At 44.7% G+C, this 17,873-nt stretch overlaps 1 protein-coding gene across 1 annotated transcript in view; it reads left to right on the top strand.

The window, feature by feature from the left end:
• LOC144826172 (uncharacterized) overlaps positions 1-16,812 on the top strand; it is a 71,714-nt gene extending 54,902 nt beyond the window's left edge. The window contains exons 10-11 of the mRNA XM_078684567.1: positions 16,312-16,430; positions 16,564-16,812. Of these exons, the coding sequence (XP_078540693.1) occupies positions 16,312-16,430; positions 16,564-16,812 (368 nt within the window). The remainder of the gene's footprint in view (positions 1-16,311; positions 16,431-16,563) is intronic.
• The last annotated feature ends 1,061 nt before the right edge of the window (positions 16,813-17,873 follow it).

Genomic DNA, 17,873 nt, shown 5'->3' with positions numbered 1-17,873 from the left:
CCCAGCGCAATGCGTTGTAATTGTATGCGGAGTAATGGTCGCGTTGTAGTGGTAGTGCGGAGTAAAAATTGCGTTGTAACAGGTGTATACCCAAATTAGCTTATACCACCTTCATAAATAGTATTTGAATCACTTTAAAATACATTGTGATAGCATTAGCATTTTCTATAGCTAAATTTTTTTTTACATTGAATGAAAAGATCCATGTAATATAAAACTAGCACCTAAATCTTCCTGAAATGGGCCACTGGGTCCTAAAAGCAGGTGTGACACTAGAGTAAGTGGACAGAGGTCAAAAGCACTAAGGGAGAGAAATGAAATGATCACCTAGGCAAAGTGCCCATCCAGGAATAAGGGATTATTGAGAGACATGATGGAATTTACATGTATGGAATTTGTATGTGTATGCTACTGATCATGGGCCTGAGTGTGTAACTTATTTTGCAATGAGGGATTTGAGGGATAGATAAGGTAGCTTTCATATTGCTTGATGGGATTATTTTGAAGGCATTTTGGGGACCATTTGACATTAAGCACGAAAGGAAATAAGGAGCGTTTAACTTATATCATCAATTATCATGAATTCTGCCGGCAAAACGTCGATCACGGGGTGAACTTTAGTTTCATGCACTTACTGTTGACATGTTATGCATAGGTTGTTAAATATGATGAACACGAACCATTTCAAGATGTAGCCTAATAATTGTGTTTTTAAATTTGTAGTTTAACCCCTGATGAAGTGCCACGAGAGGCACGAAATGCATTGGGTGAAAAAGATTTAATTAAGGAGAATCTATGTAGCATTCCATGCTATAGAATAAGGCTCGTAAAGGCATGTCTAAAGCATTAAGGATTTCATGTGAACATAGTGTGTCCCACATGTGACTGAATAAACCATGATCAATGTTATACATGGAAAGATGAAACGGAAATAAACAACACTGATAATTTGGATTAATTTTTGGCATCTTTGTTATGCTTCTAACGCTGTGCGTCCGGAGTGGGGTGCAAACCCGCCCCCACTTGCACCAGAGTATCTCTCCCAGAATATCGTCTGACATAAATACTGTGACTTAATGGATTTACTAAAATATTGCCACATTGAGTTCATAATAGAAGACTTCACTCAATTGGATATTCAAGCACAATAAAAAATTCAGACGAACAAGTTACTTACCTTCGGTAATGCTTTTTCTGGTAGATACAGTATCTGCCTGTGGATTCCTCACCGTGTGAATATCCCCTTGCGTCAGAAACATTCAGAAATTCTTTTTGTAGCTTCGCGCCGACGACGTCACAGAGGCACGACACTGCGCGCGACACCGCTGACGTCACCGACTCCATAATAGGTGACGGACGGACCGACATCAGTAGATATATACACAGTACACACAGAACACAAATGTCAAGATAACACACATAGTATGAAACCAATGCAGAAAAGCAATTGAAATAAAACTTTTCCTTTAACTATTAAAACATATTAACATCACAGTTAGCCAGGTATAGAAGAGTTGACAACAGGGGAGGCGGGTGGGTCAGTGAGGAATCCACAGGCAGATACTGTATCCACCAGAAAAAGCGTTACCGAAGGTAAGTAACTTGTTCTTCTGATGGATACATCTGCCAGTGGATTCCTCACCTTGTGAATAGATTCCCACAGCAGTCCCCACTCCCAGAGGAGGGTGTCCACTCTCCTATACCAGGAAATCCTGGAGGACAGAACTCGCAAAGTGGCCTTCCCATCTCACTTCAGTATCCAAGCAGTAATTCTTCGCGAAAGTGTGGAGGCAGGCCCAAGTTGTCGCTTTACAAATGTCCTCAACAGGTACACCCCTAGACAAAGCAGATGTTGAAGACTTTGCTCTAGTAGAGTGGGCTCTTATACCCTCTGGAGGTTCCTTACCAGCCAGGGTGTAGCAGATCTTGATGCATTGAATTATCCATCTCGAAAGTGTGCGCTTGTGCACAGCTCTTCCTTTTCTGCAACCAGCAAATCCAACAAACATCAACTCGATAGTCCTTAGTCCTATCAAGATAAAAGCTCACCACCCTCTTAGGGTCCAGATGGTGAAGCCGCTCCTCCTCCTTGGCATGGTGAGGGGGAGGATAGAAGGTAGGAAGGGTAATAGACTGTCCTAGATGGAAGGGAGTTACCACCTAAAGCAGAAAAGCAGCCCTGGTCCTAAGAACCATTCGTTCAGCATGAATGGTCAAGAATGGGGGCTTTGAACTAAGAGCCTGAAGCTCACTTACCCTCCTTGCCGAGGTAATTGCAACTAGGAAAACCGTCTTAAAAGACAACAACCTCAAGGGAAAATTATGTAGAGGTTCGAAAGGGGAACCCATTAGAAAAGTAAGCACCAGCTTCAAGTCCCATTGAGGTACAGTTATTATTATTATAATTACACTTATTAAGCGCGCAGCTACCCGGAGGTTTCCCGGCGCTAATAAAATGGAATAAAAGGACTAGGAGGAAATTTATTTGTAAGGCCCTTCAGAAATCTTAAAACAATAGGTGATTTAAACAAGGACGGCTGATCTGGCAGGCAGAGAAAAGCCGACAAAGCAGAAAGATAACCTTTCACTCTAGCCACAGCAAAACCTTGCTGTGCTAAAGAAAGAGCAAATGGAAGTAAATCTGACAAACGAGCCCTCAAAGGGTCAATGGACTTCTCATAAACATAAACAAAGGGAGATGAGGGCCCGAGGAGATGTTTAAAGACCTCTCACCTCTACAGCCCCTAACCAATCAATATAACAACAAAGAGTAGCAGTGGGTCACTCACTAACTGACTCAAAATATGTATCTGAAAAATGTGAAGCCTAACAAAAAAATAAATGAAGTGAATCTAGACCTAATGCTAGGTGTAGGGACACTATCTACATACAGGTACCTTTCTTTTGTGAAAAAATACCCATTAGTTGTCGATTCTTGCCGCCCTGTTCATCATCTGGGTTCCTTCACTACGGGAAGGTAGGATTTAAGTACCCACTGTAGACAGCCAGAAGTAACAACTTGTCTAGCCAGTGGGGCCCAGTGAATCCTATCATGTGCTTAGGTATGAACAGACAACTGTAGAGCAGTGCAAATAAAGAGTGAAAAAGTGGACTGTGATATAGACAGATACAATTGGGTAGTAGAAAGGATAGAGAACTTTATTAGACACCTTAGTACTCCCAAATCAATAAAATGCGTGCGATAGTAATGGCTTCAACAAATAACCACTAATTCTTGTATGCGGTCAACATGTTTCTGCAGACTAGAGTGGAGCCTATAAGGTATCCTGCTGCTTTCTTCAGGACCATGATCGCGACTGCTCTTTAAATAGGTGAAGAAAAAAATATAAAAACTGTCACCTGGATATTTTAATAGGTCTTCATTCTCCTCGCTTTTGTGATTTCCAGATCGTCACAAGCATGAGAATACACACAAACAGATACAGAAAGAGAGACAGACAACCAAAACGACAAAAAGTGAGTTTGGTCACATGATCCATCAGTTATATGAACCAATAATAGGTTTACAAAATACCTATCCAGTGTCTTACAATGACACCAGCACTTTCACAACGGTAGAGTGTCCACTCTCACTTACCTACTTTGTAGGAGAGAAAAACTCCACCCCACCTGGCCACAGCGCAGGTAGATGGAGCCCCGCACTGGTGAGCAAAAAAGGGAAAGCATTAAGAACAGAAGGGTTACTCCAACATGTCAGAAGAACTAACTTCATAACACCACCCTAAGGCAGCAAACAGGTGAATGATTTTATCTCATGTACTATATTTATTGTCAACCAAGTGTCTCCAAAATGTATATTCTGTGGTTCTTCCTTCGAAGCGTCATACCGTTGTTCGCAGTTATTTGTTTATAATTATATACATGCGCCTCACTCCTTCAAAAACACATTATCATGTATAGTTTCACTGAAAAGGTGGTGTACTGAGGCCGCAACTCCGCCCGCTAACCTGGACAGCCTCACCCCTATTCCTGTTAGTCAGGGAATCAATCTCTCTTTAAGAGTCTCATCACTAGCTAGTATTGAGATGGAGTTTCTGGCGCCTTAGCGCACTCATTCTAAAATCAAATTCAAACAAAACTATGGAGTTACAACCTAAGCCATAGATCGTAAGATGATTCGTCGTTCGCTCAGGCTTACCTTCCAGTCGGTACTCCAGACGTCCTTCTGGGCTGTCTTGGGGATGTACCGACCGGAACAAACTTCGCGTCTTAAAACTCCCTTTCCGCTCAGATTAGTCGCGTGAAGGCGCGTCACAACTGTGCGCCGTCTCTGGGGTTTATGGGAAATGTAGTTAATCATATAACAGTGTCGTATTTCCTTGTCGTAATTCGGAGAATGTATGTGTATGAACAGTGTCATCTCTATTGATATTCAACGATGTTATATTCTGTAGGTATCGGATAATCATGAGAAAAAAAATTATGTAAAAAATAACTCCACCAAAATAGTCATTTATTCGAGAAAGCGCTGTATGAGGAGCAGCCACGTCACAAAAATACTGCGACTTGTGGAGAATGCTATGTTTATATCGCAGCTCTATAATTTCTTGCATATCCTACATTGAGTGGAAATAGTGGATATAAAGTTGATAGTCCATTTTTATAAGGAAGACTCAAGATGGACTTCTTATGTATTACAGGTACACAGGACACCTCGGAATGTAATCACTCATAGTAATGTCACTGTTATGAACACCTCAAACGGTGAACATATTATATACTCATAGGCCCGTGTATCCCTTCGGTCTGCCAAAACTGTCAGGCCGTATTTTTTATCACAGTCACAAGAGAAAGATGAAGTATCTCAGTACCAGAGAACACGTTCCTCACAGCGACATCCATGGAATGTCCTTGTTTAATCCAACTTTATCCGAGTTTAGTTTATAAACCCATTTCTGCTCAAGCCTGAACAGAAACTTCTTCACATCTGATACATGAGTGGGGATTATTGGCTGCTCGATCACAGTCCACTTCAGATCGGTAGGCCCATGACCTATTTCCAAAAAATGGTTCGGCATTTTATCGCTTGTCGCTGGCACCTAATTGAACTTTTGTGCTCCGAAATCCGAACCTTTATTTTCCTCGTGGTCATCCCTACGTACCTCATATTGTAGGGACATGTAATAAGGTATACTAGGTTGAGACTATACCAGTTCGTGAACCGTCGCTGTAACCATGGACGGTCTGTGCCTATATCGATGCTCGTTGTCTTTGAGGTTTGTGGATAGGCAGCACAATTGCCACAAGGATGGTGACCACTGACTGCTGGCATGTCCCACAGGGTTCCCACCGCTCGTGGAATAGCCATTTTTGGTCTTGTGTGGACCAATTGGTCCTTCAGGTTCTGACCCCTTTTCCAAGCAAAAAGTGGCGGCTGCAGTTTGTCCGTCCCTGTGTTTAGGATTGCCCAATGTTTCCTCACAATTTGCTGAACATTATTTGATTGTCTGGAGAAAGTATTTACACATGTTATTCGATCCTGTTTATCCTTTGGAGGACAGACTTCTAACAGGCTCTCTTGATTATTATTAAAGGCTCTCTTTTTTGACCTTCGAATCAAGTCTTTGGGATAGTTCTTTGCTGCTACATTCGCCTTTAGGCTTTTGGCATGTTTCTCAAAAGACGGTTTGGTTGAACAGTTGCGTTGTATCCTTAGAAATTGCCCATAGGGCAAATTATCCCTTAGGGCTTTTGGATGACAACTCTGATAACTTAATAGGGAATTTCTAGCAATTGGTTTTCGATACAACTCTGACTGTAGGCCAGAGTCAGTAGGTGTGATTAGTAAGTCCAAAAAGGCTAGCTGATCGATTTATCCTGTTCAGCCAAAGATGGAAACTCTCTAGCTCCTCTTCTGTGCCTCGCCATACCACCAGTACATCGTCTGTATAGCGTTCCCAAACCCGTAGATTACTGCGGTAAGGATTGGTTTCATTTAGGACATACTCCTGTTCAAATTTATGTACATACAGGTTAGCGAGACTCGGGGCAAAAACACTGTCCATACTGGTCCCGCTAACCTGTAGAAAAAAGGAATCCTCATACTGAATTTTTTTTTCAGTCATTGCTATTGTAGCCAATGTCATAATCAGACTAACTGGTGTAATGGAGTCAAGATCCCTCATTGATAAAAGACTCTCTATTATTTCCAATGTCTCTGTCTGTGGTATGGAAGTATAGAGGGATTCTACGTCAAACAAGACGGGTAAATCCAGATCCCTATTGAACTCAATCTCTGGTAAAATTCTGAGGACATCTTTAGTATCTTTTATGAAAGTAGGCATCTCCCTTACGATGGGTTTTAGGAAGAAATCAATGAAGGCTGACAATGGTTCTAATAATGAACCTATTCCCGATATTATGGGATGGCCTGGTGGAGGCCTTGTTGTGCTTTGTGTACTTTCGGTAGTACATAGAAATATGGTACTACCGGGTTTACTGCACACAGATATTGTGCCTCCTTTGCCGTCACCAATCCTTTAGACAAAGCCTCTTCAACAACATGACTTATAACTGTGGAAAGTCTCTCAGTAGGGTCGTCATTCAATTTGCAGATACAATTTGGCATCATTCAATTGACGAAGGCATTCATCCCGATAGGTGCCAGAGTCCAACAGGACTATGGCGCCACCTTTATCTGCAGGTTTGATTGTTAGCATTTCATTGTCAGTTAAGCCTTTGAGAGCCTCTTGTTCTTTTCTAGAAAAATTGATAAAGGGTTTGTGGTGCTGTTGGTGCTGTTGGAACATGACCCTTAAATCATGGTCCACTGCCTCCTCAAAAGCCAAAACCTTGGCAGGGAGCCCTACAGTGGTGGGATTAAAGGTTAATGGTCTCTTCAGGCCTGTGTTTGCCTCGTCCGTCCTAACGGCTGGAGCTTCTCCATTATTCTTAGAGAAAAGGAAATGTAACCGGACTTTCCTAAAGAACTTCCCCATTTCGATTTGCGTGAGAAAGGGGTCCCCCGTATTCGTAGCCACAAAACCTAGCCCTCTGTTCAGGACCTGTTCTTCCAGCTCAGTTAGTACGTGGAAGCTTAGATTGATTACGAGGTTGGTCCCGCTGATGTCCCTGGTTGGCACAATATATGTGTGCAGTAAACCCGGTAGTACCATATTTCTATGTACTACTACTATACTTCCATACCACAGACAGAGACATTGGAAATAATAGAGAGTCTTTTATCAATGAGGGATCTTGACTTCATTACACCAGTTAGTCTGATTATGACATTGGCTACAATAGCAATGACTGAAAAAAGAATTCAGTATGAGGATTCCTTTTTTCTACAGGTTAGCGGGACCAGTATGGGCAGTGTTTTTGCCCCGAGTCTCGCTAACCTGTATGTACATAAATTTGAACAGGAGTATGTCCTAAATGAAACCAATCCTTACCGCAGTAATCTGCGGGTTTGGGAACGCTATATAGACGATGTATTGGTGGTATGGCGAGGCACAGAAGAGGAGCTAGAGAGTTTCCATCTTTGGCTGAACAGGAGAAATCGATTTTTGCGATTCACGGTGGAATGTAGTAAACATCAGCTAGCCTTTTTGGACTTACTAATCACACCTACTGACTCTGGCCTACAGTCAGAGTTGTATCGAAAACCAATGGCTAGAAATTCCCTATTAAGTTATCAGAGTTGTCATCCAAAAGCCCTAAGGGATAAATTGCCCTATGGGCAATTTCTACGGATACAACGCAACTGTTCAACCAAACCGTCTTTTGAGAAACATGCCAAAAGCCTAGAGGCGAATCTGGCAGCATAGAACTATCCCAAAGACTTGATTCAAAGGTCAAAAAAGAGAGCCTCTAATAATAATCGAGAGAGCCTGTTAGAAGTCTGTCCTCCAAAGGAGAAACAGGATCGAATAACATGTGTAAATACTTTCTCCACACAATCAAATAAAGTTCAGCAAATTGTGAGGAAACAATGGGCAATCCTAAACACAGGGACGCACAAACTGCCGCCGCCACTTTTTGCTTGGAAAAGGGGTCAGAACCTGAAGGACCAATTGGTCCACACAAGACCAAAAATGACTATTCCATGGGCTGTGGGAACCCTGTGGGACATGCCAGCAGTCAGGGGTCACCATCCTTGTGGCAATTGTGCTGCCTGTCCACAAACCTCGAAGACAACGAGCATCGATATAGGCACAGACCGTCCATGGTTACAGCGACGGTTCACGAACTGTAATAGTCTCAACCCAGTGTACCTTATTACATGTCCCTGCAATATGAGATACGTAGAGATGACCACGAGGAAAATAAAGGTTCGGATTTCGGAGCAAAATAGCTCAATTAGGTGCTAGCGACAAGCGACCAAAATGACGAACCATTTTTTGGAAATAGGTCATGGGCCTACCGATCTGAAGTGGACTGTGATCGAGCAGCCAATAATCCCCACTCATGTATCAGATGTGAAGAAGTTTCTGTTCAGGCTTGAGCAGAAATGGGTTTATAAACTAAACTCGGATAAAGTTGGATTAAACGAGGACATTCCATGGATGTCGCTGTGAGGAACGTGTTCTCTGGTACTGAGATACTTCATCTTTCTCTTGTGACTGTGATAAAAAATACGGCCTGACAGTTTTGGCAGACCGAAGGGATACACGGGCCTATGAGTAGATAATATGTTCACCGGTGGAGGTGTTCATAACAGTGACATTACTATGAGTGATTACATTCCGAGGTGTCCTGTGTACCTCTAATACATAAGAAGTCCATCTTGAGTCTTCCTTATAAAAATGGACTATCAACTTTATATCCACTATTTCCACTCAATGTAGGATATGCAAGAAATTATAGAGCTGTGATATAAACACAGCATTCTCCACAAGTCACAGTATTTTTGTGACATGGCTGCTCCTCATACTGCGCTTTCTCGAATAAATGACTAATTTGGTGGAGTAATTGTTTACATAATTATTTTTTACATAATTATCCGATACCTACACAATATAACATCGTTGAATATCAATAGAGATGACACTGTTCATAAACATACATTCTCCGAATTACGACAAGGAAATACGACACTGTTATATTATTAACTACATTTCCCATAAACCCCAGAGACGGCGCACGGTTGTGACGCGCCTTCACGCGACTAATCTGAGCGGAAAGGGAGTTTTATTACGCAAAGTTTGTTCCGGTCGGTACCTCCCCAAGACAGCCCAGAAGGACGTCTGGAGTAAGCATGGGCGAATTTTGCGAATTCGTGATTCGCGAATTTGCGGATTCGCGATCCGCAAAATTTGTGAATTTGTGCGAATTTTTTTATTTTTGCGTGTTCGCGGGGCGCTTTGCGTGTTCGCGTGTTTTTTTTGGGGCGAGACGGTGATGCGCCCTCTGGGTTTATCACTGCCACCCTCTTTTTATGCCCTTCTGCCCTCTGTACCGCTTGCTTTTGTGCCTTTCTGCCCTCTGCCCCACTCGTGTTTGTGCCCTTTTGCCCTCTGCCCCACTCGTTTTTGTGCTCTTCTGCCCTCTGCCCAACTCGTTTTTGTGGTCTTCTGCCCTCTGCCCCACTCGTTTCTGCCCTCTGTCCCACTCGTTTTTGTGGTCTTCTGCCCTCTGCCCAACTCGTTTTTGTGGTCTTCTGCCCTCTGCCCCACTCGTGTTTGTGCCCTCTGTCCCACTCGTTTTTGTGCTCTTCTGCCCTCTGCCCAACTCGTTTTTGTGGTCTTCTGCCCTCTGCCCCACTCATTTCTCTGCCCTTCTGCCCTCTGCCCCACTCGTTTTTTGTCCCCTTCTGCCTTCTGTCCCACTTTGTGCCCTTCTGCCCTCAGCCCCACTTACAATGGCACCAGCAAGCTGCCAGCGCCATTCTAAAATAGCTACAAAGTCAGCTTCAACAGGAAGCTTTAATAGATAAAGTAAAGCAGGTGCTCGAGTTGAAGGTCAAATTAAGTTACACAATCATTAATCACCCCGAGTTTGGGGTGATTAATGATTGTGTAACTGAATTTGAGCTTCAACTCGAGCACCTGCTTTACTTTATCTATTAGTGCTTCCTGTTGAAGCTGACTTTTGTAACTATTTTAGAATGGCTCTGGCAGCTTGCTGGCAGCTTGCTGGCGCCATTCTAAAATAGTTACAAAAGTCAGCTTCAACTTTTGACCCAATCCGTTCCACTCGCGGATTTTGCGGGGAATTCGCGAATCTCGCGGATTGCGAATTTGCCGAAAATCTGCAAAATCCGCGAGTGGAACGGATTTTCCGCCCATACTTAGTCTGGAGTACTGACTGGAAGGTAAGCCTGAGCGCACAACGAATCATCTTACGATCTATGGCTTAGGTTGTAACTCCATAGTTTTGTTTGAATTTGATTTTAGAATGAGTGCGCTAAGGCGCCAGAAACTCCATCTCAATACTAGCTAGTGATGAGACTCTTAAAGGGAGATTGATTCCCTGACTAACACGAATAGGGGTGAGGCTGTCCAGGTTAGCAGGCGGAGTTGCGGCCTCAGTACACCACCTTTTCAGTGAAACTATACATGATAATGTGTTTTTGAAGGAGTGAGGCGCATGTATATAATTATAAACAAATAACTGCGAACAACGGTATGACGCTTCGAAGGAAGAACCACAGAATATACATTTTGGAGACACTTGGTTGACAATAAATATAGTACATGAGATAAAATCATTCACCTGTTTGCTGCCTTAGGGTGGTGTTATGAAGTTAGTTCTTCTGACATGTTCGAGTAACCCTTCTGTTCTTAATGCTTTCCCTTTTTTGCTCACCAGTGCGGGGCTCCATTTACCTGCGCTGTGGCCAGGTGGGGTGGAGTTTTTCTCTCCTACAAAGTAGGTAAGTGAGAGTGGACACTCTACCGTTGTGAAAGTGTTGGTGTCATTGTAAGACACTGGATAGGTATTTTGTAAACCTATTATTGGTTCATATAACTGATGGATCATGTGACCAAACTCACTTTTTGTCGTTTTGGTTGTCTGTCTCTCTTTCTGTATCTGTTTGTGTGTATTCTCATGCTTGTGACGATCTGGAAATCACAAAAGCGAGGAGAATGAAGACCTACTAAAATATCCAGGTGACAGTTTTTATATTTTTTTCTTCACCTACTTAAAGAGCAGTTGCGATCATGGTCCTGAAGAAAGCAGCAGGATACCTTATAGGCTCCACTCTAGTCTGCAGAAACATGACCGCATACAAGAATTAGTGGGTATTTGTTGAAGCCACTACTATCGCACAAATTTTATTGATTTGGGAGTACTAAGGTGTCTAATAAAGTTCTCTATCCTTTCTACTACCCAATTGTATCTGTTCATATCACAGTTCACTTTTTCACTCTTTATTTGCACTGCTCTACAGTTGTCTGTTCATACCTAAGCACATGATAGGATTTACTGGGCCCCACTGGCTAGACAAGTTTTTACTTCTGGCTGTCTACAGTGGGTACTTAAATCCTACCTTCCCGTTGTGAAAGAACCCAGATGATGAACAGGGCGGCAAGAATCGACAACTGATGGGTATTTTTTCACAAAAGAAGGGTACCTGTATGTAGATAGTGTCCCTAAACCTAGCATTAGGTCTAGATTCACTTCATTTATTTTTTTGTTAGGCTTCACATTTTTCAGATACATATTTTGAGTCAGTTAGTGAGTGACCCACTGCTACTCTTTCTTGTTATATTCAATGGACTTCTCCCCGCACCAAGTCACAAATGTTGACCATCTGTAAGAATAGATTGACTTAGTGGAGTCGCGACTGGCCGATAGAATGACATCCACCACATCAAGCGGGAGAGAAAAGGAATTCAGGTTGCCCCATTCAATCTCCAGGCATGAAGGTGTAAGGTCTGGAGGTGGGGGTGTAGAACCTGCCCCTCCATCTGAGAGAGATGATCTGCTCTGAAAGGGAGACGGAGCGGCGGGCATGAGGAGAGGTGGAGAAGATTTGTGTACCACACCCTTCCTGGCCAATCTGGGGCGACCAATATAACTTGGGCCCGGTCTTGGTGAATCTTCCTCAGAACACGAGGAATCAAGGGTATGGGAGGAAACGCAAAAAGGAGTTGCGAGTCCCAACTCAACTGAAACGCGTCCCCCAAGGCTCCCTGCATCGGAAACTGGAGGCTGCAGAATGGTGGGCAGTGAGCATTCTCGTGATTGGAGAACAGGTCCACCTGAGGAGTTCCCCACATCCGAAAGACGAGACGAACTAGCTCTGGAGTAAGCCTCCACTCGTGGTCGGCTGAGGACTGCCGACTGAGACTGTCTGCACGCACGTTCAGAACTCCGGGCAGATGATTTGCCATCAGACAAATCTGATGATCCTGAACCCAGGACCAGAGACGCAGAGCTTCTCTGCAGAGACACTGCGACCTTACTCCTCCCTGCTTGTTTACATACCATATCACAGTGGTGTTGTCCGTCAGGACCTGAACCGACCGCCCGGGAAGGGAAGGGAGGAAGGCCTTGAGCCCCAGACATATCGCCTGCAATTCCAGAAGGTTGATGTGAAGCAACCTTTCCTCTGGAGACCAAAGACCCTTGATCTCCAGATCCCCCAGATGAGCACCCCACCCTAGAGTGGACGCATCCTTTATCACTGTGGCCATCGCTGGAGGAAGTTGGAAAGGCTTTCCTTGAGACAGATTGTCCTCCACACTCCACCAAGACAGATCCGCTGCAGTTTCTCTGGAGATCCTGATGGACTCCCTAAGATCTCCGTTGTGTTGATACCACTGCCTGCGGAGGCACCACTGGAGTGCCCTCCTATGCCAGCGTGCCTGGTTGACCAACAGAATGCAGGAAGTCATCAGACCGAGCAGACAAAGGACCTTCAGGACTAGAACAACCGCTCCATTGTGAAATAAAGGAATCATTTCCTGTATGTCGCGAATCCTTTGAGGTGGAGGGAATGCCCGACATACAGTAGTATCCAGTACTGCACCTATGAACAGGTTGCGCTGGGAGGGCACCAGGTGAGATTTGGGTACATTTATTGAAAAACCCAACCTGTACAACAACTGAGTTGTGACTTGCAGATGATGGTAGGGCTGTGATCCCACCGTAAAACGGAGATTCTTCCTGTGCGACTTCAGAATGGGGATGTGGAAATACGCATCCTGCAAGTCGATCGACACCATCCAGTCTTCTTCCAGCAGCGCTTGAAGAACCTGCGCAAGGGTGAGCATCTTGAACTTCTCCTGCTTCAGGTACAGGTTCAAGATCCTGAGATCCAGGATTGGACGAAGTCTGCCATCATTTTTGGGGATCAGGAAATACCGGGAGTAGCACCCCTGACCCCTCTCCTGCTCTGGAACCACCTCTATTGCACCCTTTCTGAACAGAGCCAGGACTTCTTCCTGCAAAAGCAGCAGGTGGTCCTCTGCACAAAAACCTTGGCAAGGAGGGTAATTCGGGAGAAATTCCCGAAAAGGAAGAGCATACCCATTCTCCACGAGATTGAGAACCCAAAGATCCGATGTAATCAATTCCCAATCCCGTAGAAAATGGGTATGCTGGCCCCTCACTGGGCCCACATGATCCGGAATGGCGGATCTAGGGCTGCTTTGCTGTGGTGGCAGAGGGTTGGGAAGAGGTGGAGGAGGAGGAGGCCTGACGACCCCTAGGACGAGCTCTTCGCCTGCCTCTGTACGACTTGTACAGCGTATTTTGCTGCTGCTGCTGCTGCTGATAAGGCTGCCTGTAGGATCGAAAGGAAGGCCTGCCAAAACCTCTGAACCTTCTCCCTGTAGTACCTCTGGACTGTAGGCCCAAAGATCTCGCCGTTGCTCTGCTGTCCTTAAACCTTTCTAAAGCAGCATCAGCCTTCTTTCCAAACAATCCTGACCCATCAAAGGGCAAATCCAAGAAGGCAGCCTGGACATCCGCAGAGAATTCAGAGGGTTTAAGCCATGCCGCTCTTCTTGTGGCCACTGAAGAACCCATCACTCTTGCCACCGAGTCAGCTGTGTCCAGACAACTCTGAATGACCTGTCTAGCGGCAGCCTGACTGTCAACAATTAGATCTTGGAAATCCTTCCTATCCTCTTCAGGAAGCTTTGGAACCAGCTGTTTCACTGAATCCATGGATATAGCGTCCCATTAGACAAGTTGCATTAGTCGATTTGAGCGCCATGCTTGCCACATGCTTGCTTTTTTAGCAGCCTGGTCCTGCTTCTTCGATTCCTTATCCCCAGGAAACTGTGGAAAAGCGCCCACAGATTTTTTCGAGCAGGCCGCCTGAACAACCAAGCTCTCCGGCAAGGGGGGTGTAGATAAAAAGTCCGGGTCACCAGGCACCACCCTGTACCTACTTGCAACCGCCCTTGAAACAGCAAGGGCTGTAAGTGGTCTTTTCCAAACCTCAGATATAGGCTCTGCCAAAGCATGATTAAAAGGAAGCATAGGCTCGACCACTGAGGTAGGCAAATGAAGGACTTCAGTCAGTATATTAGCCTTATACTCAGCAGTTGGAAGTGTTAAATTCAACAAGTCTGCAGCCTTTCTTATGACCACGTGATAAGGTGTCACATCCTTAGAAGGGGCGTCATAAACAGAGGCCAAATCCCAATCAGGGGACAGTTCAAGACCACTAGCCTCTTTCAGATCATCGAAAAGATCCTCTGAATCCTGCAGCTCACCCTCTTCAATTTCTGCTTTACGATACCTCTGCTCTTCCAGAAGTCTCTGTGCCTCACGCCTTGACCTTTCCTTTATGAATGAAGTAGAGGGATCCGGAATCGACTCCGTCTGAGCCGGAGCCGGCGTCGAGACCGAAGCCGGAGGACCAGACCGCTGAACACGAGGTCGGATCGGATTCAGCATCGGCGTCTAGGGTGTCGGCGTCAAAGGTCTTGGCGTCGAAGGCTTTGGCTTTGAAGGCTTCGGCGGCGCCGATTAAAGCCAAGGCGGCGTCGGAGCTAGCATAAATGGCATAAAAGGCGCAGGAGCGTAAGTCTGGGGGATACCCAGATTGTATGCTAATGGACCAGTGGGACCAACCGGTGCATCAGAGGGGTAAATAGTTCTTGAATACACTCCATACATTGCATTCAGGAACTGAGTAGGGTCCTGACCTGGAGCAGGAAAAGCTGGATAAGAGCCCACAGGCTGCTCTCGAGGGAGTGGAGTTTTCTCGACTTCGACCTCCACCTCTGGCTGATGCACCGGGGTCGACAAACCCGCAGGCAATGGAGCCTCCTCTTCTCCTCCATCTTCTTCATCTCCTTCACCCTCCTGGTCAGAAGAATGAGTCGGAGCCGGAGAAGGATTCGACATCGGCCTTGGTGAATGAACAGGCGAATTCACAGGCGAAGCCTCACCTTCGGAGACTTGAACTTCCGGAGTCGGAGCCTCCACATCCTTGCGAAGTAACTTCGCCTGCGACTTCGGTTTCGAGCTCGAGTCCTTCCCAGAGTGATGACGAGACTCATAAGATCTCTTCTTGTGCTTCTTCCTCGATGACTTCGAAGCATGCACCGAAGACGACCTCATGCGTGTTTTCGAGCGAGACCTCGACCTCGAACGACGAGTCCGTGACCTCGACCTCTTCTTATCCTTCCTGCTTTTCAACTTTGCAACAAGGAGTTTCGCCTCCCTCTCATGGAGAGCCTTAGGGTTCCTTTTCTTACAGAATGTACAGTCCTCGACGTCATGGTTCGAACTCAAACCCCAAACGCAGCACTCGTGCGGATCCGTAATAGACATCGTCTTGCCGCACTCTCCGCAGGGCTTAAATCCAGTCTTCTTTGTGGACATTTCAACACAAAGAAGTAAAAGGACACCAAAATGAAAACAAACAGTAACAAAGTTCCCAACAGCTACAGAGGATCCCTGGAAACCGTTAGCGTCGAAGACCCGGAAAAAAGGGAACTGATGTCATCACGCAGGAGTGGGCCTTTATGGAGTCGGTGATGTCAGTGAAGTCGCACGCGGTGTCGTGCCTCTGTGACGTCGAAGCTACAAAAGGAATTTCGGAATGTTGCTGACGCAAGGGGATATTCACAAGGTGAGGAATCCACTGGCAGATGTATTCATCAGAAAGTAGTTTTGTCAATGATATTCTGACATGCTACCCTTATTGTGAGTAGCCAATGTCTGTCACTAAACAGCACTGTGAAGCCTGTAGTCCTGTTGAAAATGAGGTTTGAAGGAAATGAATGGATGAATTAATAATTGCACTTCTTACAAGCATTAGGTAATCATCGCTGCATATTGCTAAAGTGTTTGGAACAAACCAGTACTCCTGGAACGTAGCTTGTGATTGCAAGTGGAGGTTTCCATATGTTTGACAGTGTCTCTTTCTTTGCTTTCTAGTTGTTTGTGCCCAATCATACAGCACTTCCCCAGGAACTGTCACATCAGAAAACTATCCTCAGAACTACCCAGCCAGTTTGGACTGTGGGTACTACATCTCGGCCCCATCAGGGAATAAGGTCAGTAGCATAACACATTCTTTACTATTGCAATGGAAGAGACTATGATACCACATCAAGTGGTAGAAGATTGTGAGCATATAAGATTGCTCCTGAATAAGACTCCTCTTTCCTACTGTGTCTCATATTGTAGATTACATTGAAGTTCACTGACTTTGACTTGGAGCCCAGTATGCCCAGCTGCCACGCAGACTACCTTGTCATCTTCAATGGCCCCACAAACAAGGACCCACTGATTGGACGATATTGTGGATCCGGTCCAGTACAATCAGTGGTGTCCAGTGGGAACTCATTGCTGCTCCAGTTCCACAGTGATAGTTCAGTTCAGGAGAAAGGCTTCCAGGCTACCTACACCTTTGGTAAGTTGAGGAGTGCAAAATAAATGCTTTGGTGTGCTAAGTTGTGTTCAGTTCTGGTATGTGGTATTGTATTGCGTGGTACTGTATTATGTTTTTCATTTAAGAATGCTTTACGGAAGATTTAGAACTGCAGCAAAAACAGGCCAAGATAACCACAAATTTACCAGAAAAGCTACTCAGGTACCAGCCAAGAATTGTATTTACTAATTGGGTTACTCTACTGAACATTTTTCTTATTTTGGTAACCCACAAAATTAAATATCACATGATTGTTGTTTTGAAAATAATGTGACAAAAATCAGTGGTGCAAAATTCCACAGCTAAACTTGCCTTTACAACAGAAGGTATGAGCAAAAGAAACTCACCTTAAAGTCACTATACCATGTTCCAGTACAGTTCAAAATGAAACCCAGAGAACTCCTCAACTCACAAAAAACATTTTAGCACAGACGACAATGATACCTGCAAACAATGGACCACGAGGGTCCTCCTTTTAGTCATCGCACAAAAAATCCTTTTAACTAGATATCTGATGAAAAAAGCAGAGGCCAGAATCTTCAAAGAGCATAGCTCAAGGCAATGGGACATGTTCAACGATTCACGTGAACCATGAGCTATAATCACAGATCCATCATATCCTTCCTGGCCTCTACTGCACTCCTCTGGCAACTGTCCTTTACTTCTCTGTGAAGGCTTGAAGCACCATGATGTGATTGTGCAACAGTGTGAGAGCCATGCATTGCGGCCAATGAAGTGAATGTGGCACTTGTTTGTATTCCTTCTCTCTTAACCTCAACTCATCCTCACTATCATGTTCTAATCCATCCATTGTTATGATCTTTATGACGTCTCTGCTACAGGCCACTTTATAGTCACAAAGATAGCCAACTTACAGATGGAATATTTACTTACAACTGAGATGCTCTTATCTGAACTTGGCCACAGATACTTGGAGCTACAAATCCCTATGAAGACTCTTGAAGGATTTGAGTTCAGTGAGGGGAGAAAAAAGAAAAGAAAAAGCACCTCCTACTAGGGAATGTTCTCTAGACACAACACTGTAGCAACTAAATATGTATTCCCA

This window comes from Lissotriton helveticus, chromosome 3_2, assembly GCF_964261635.1.
Source record: "Lissotriton helveticus chromosome 3_2, aLisHel1.1, whole genome shotgun sequence".
Taxonomy (NCBI): Eukaryota; Metazoa; Chordata; class Amphibia; order Caudata; family Salamandridae; genus Lissotriton; species Lissotriton helveticus.
The sequence above is the reverse complement of the archived record's forward strand: the minus strand, read 5'-3'. Positions and strand labels throughout refer to the sequence as shown.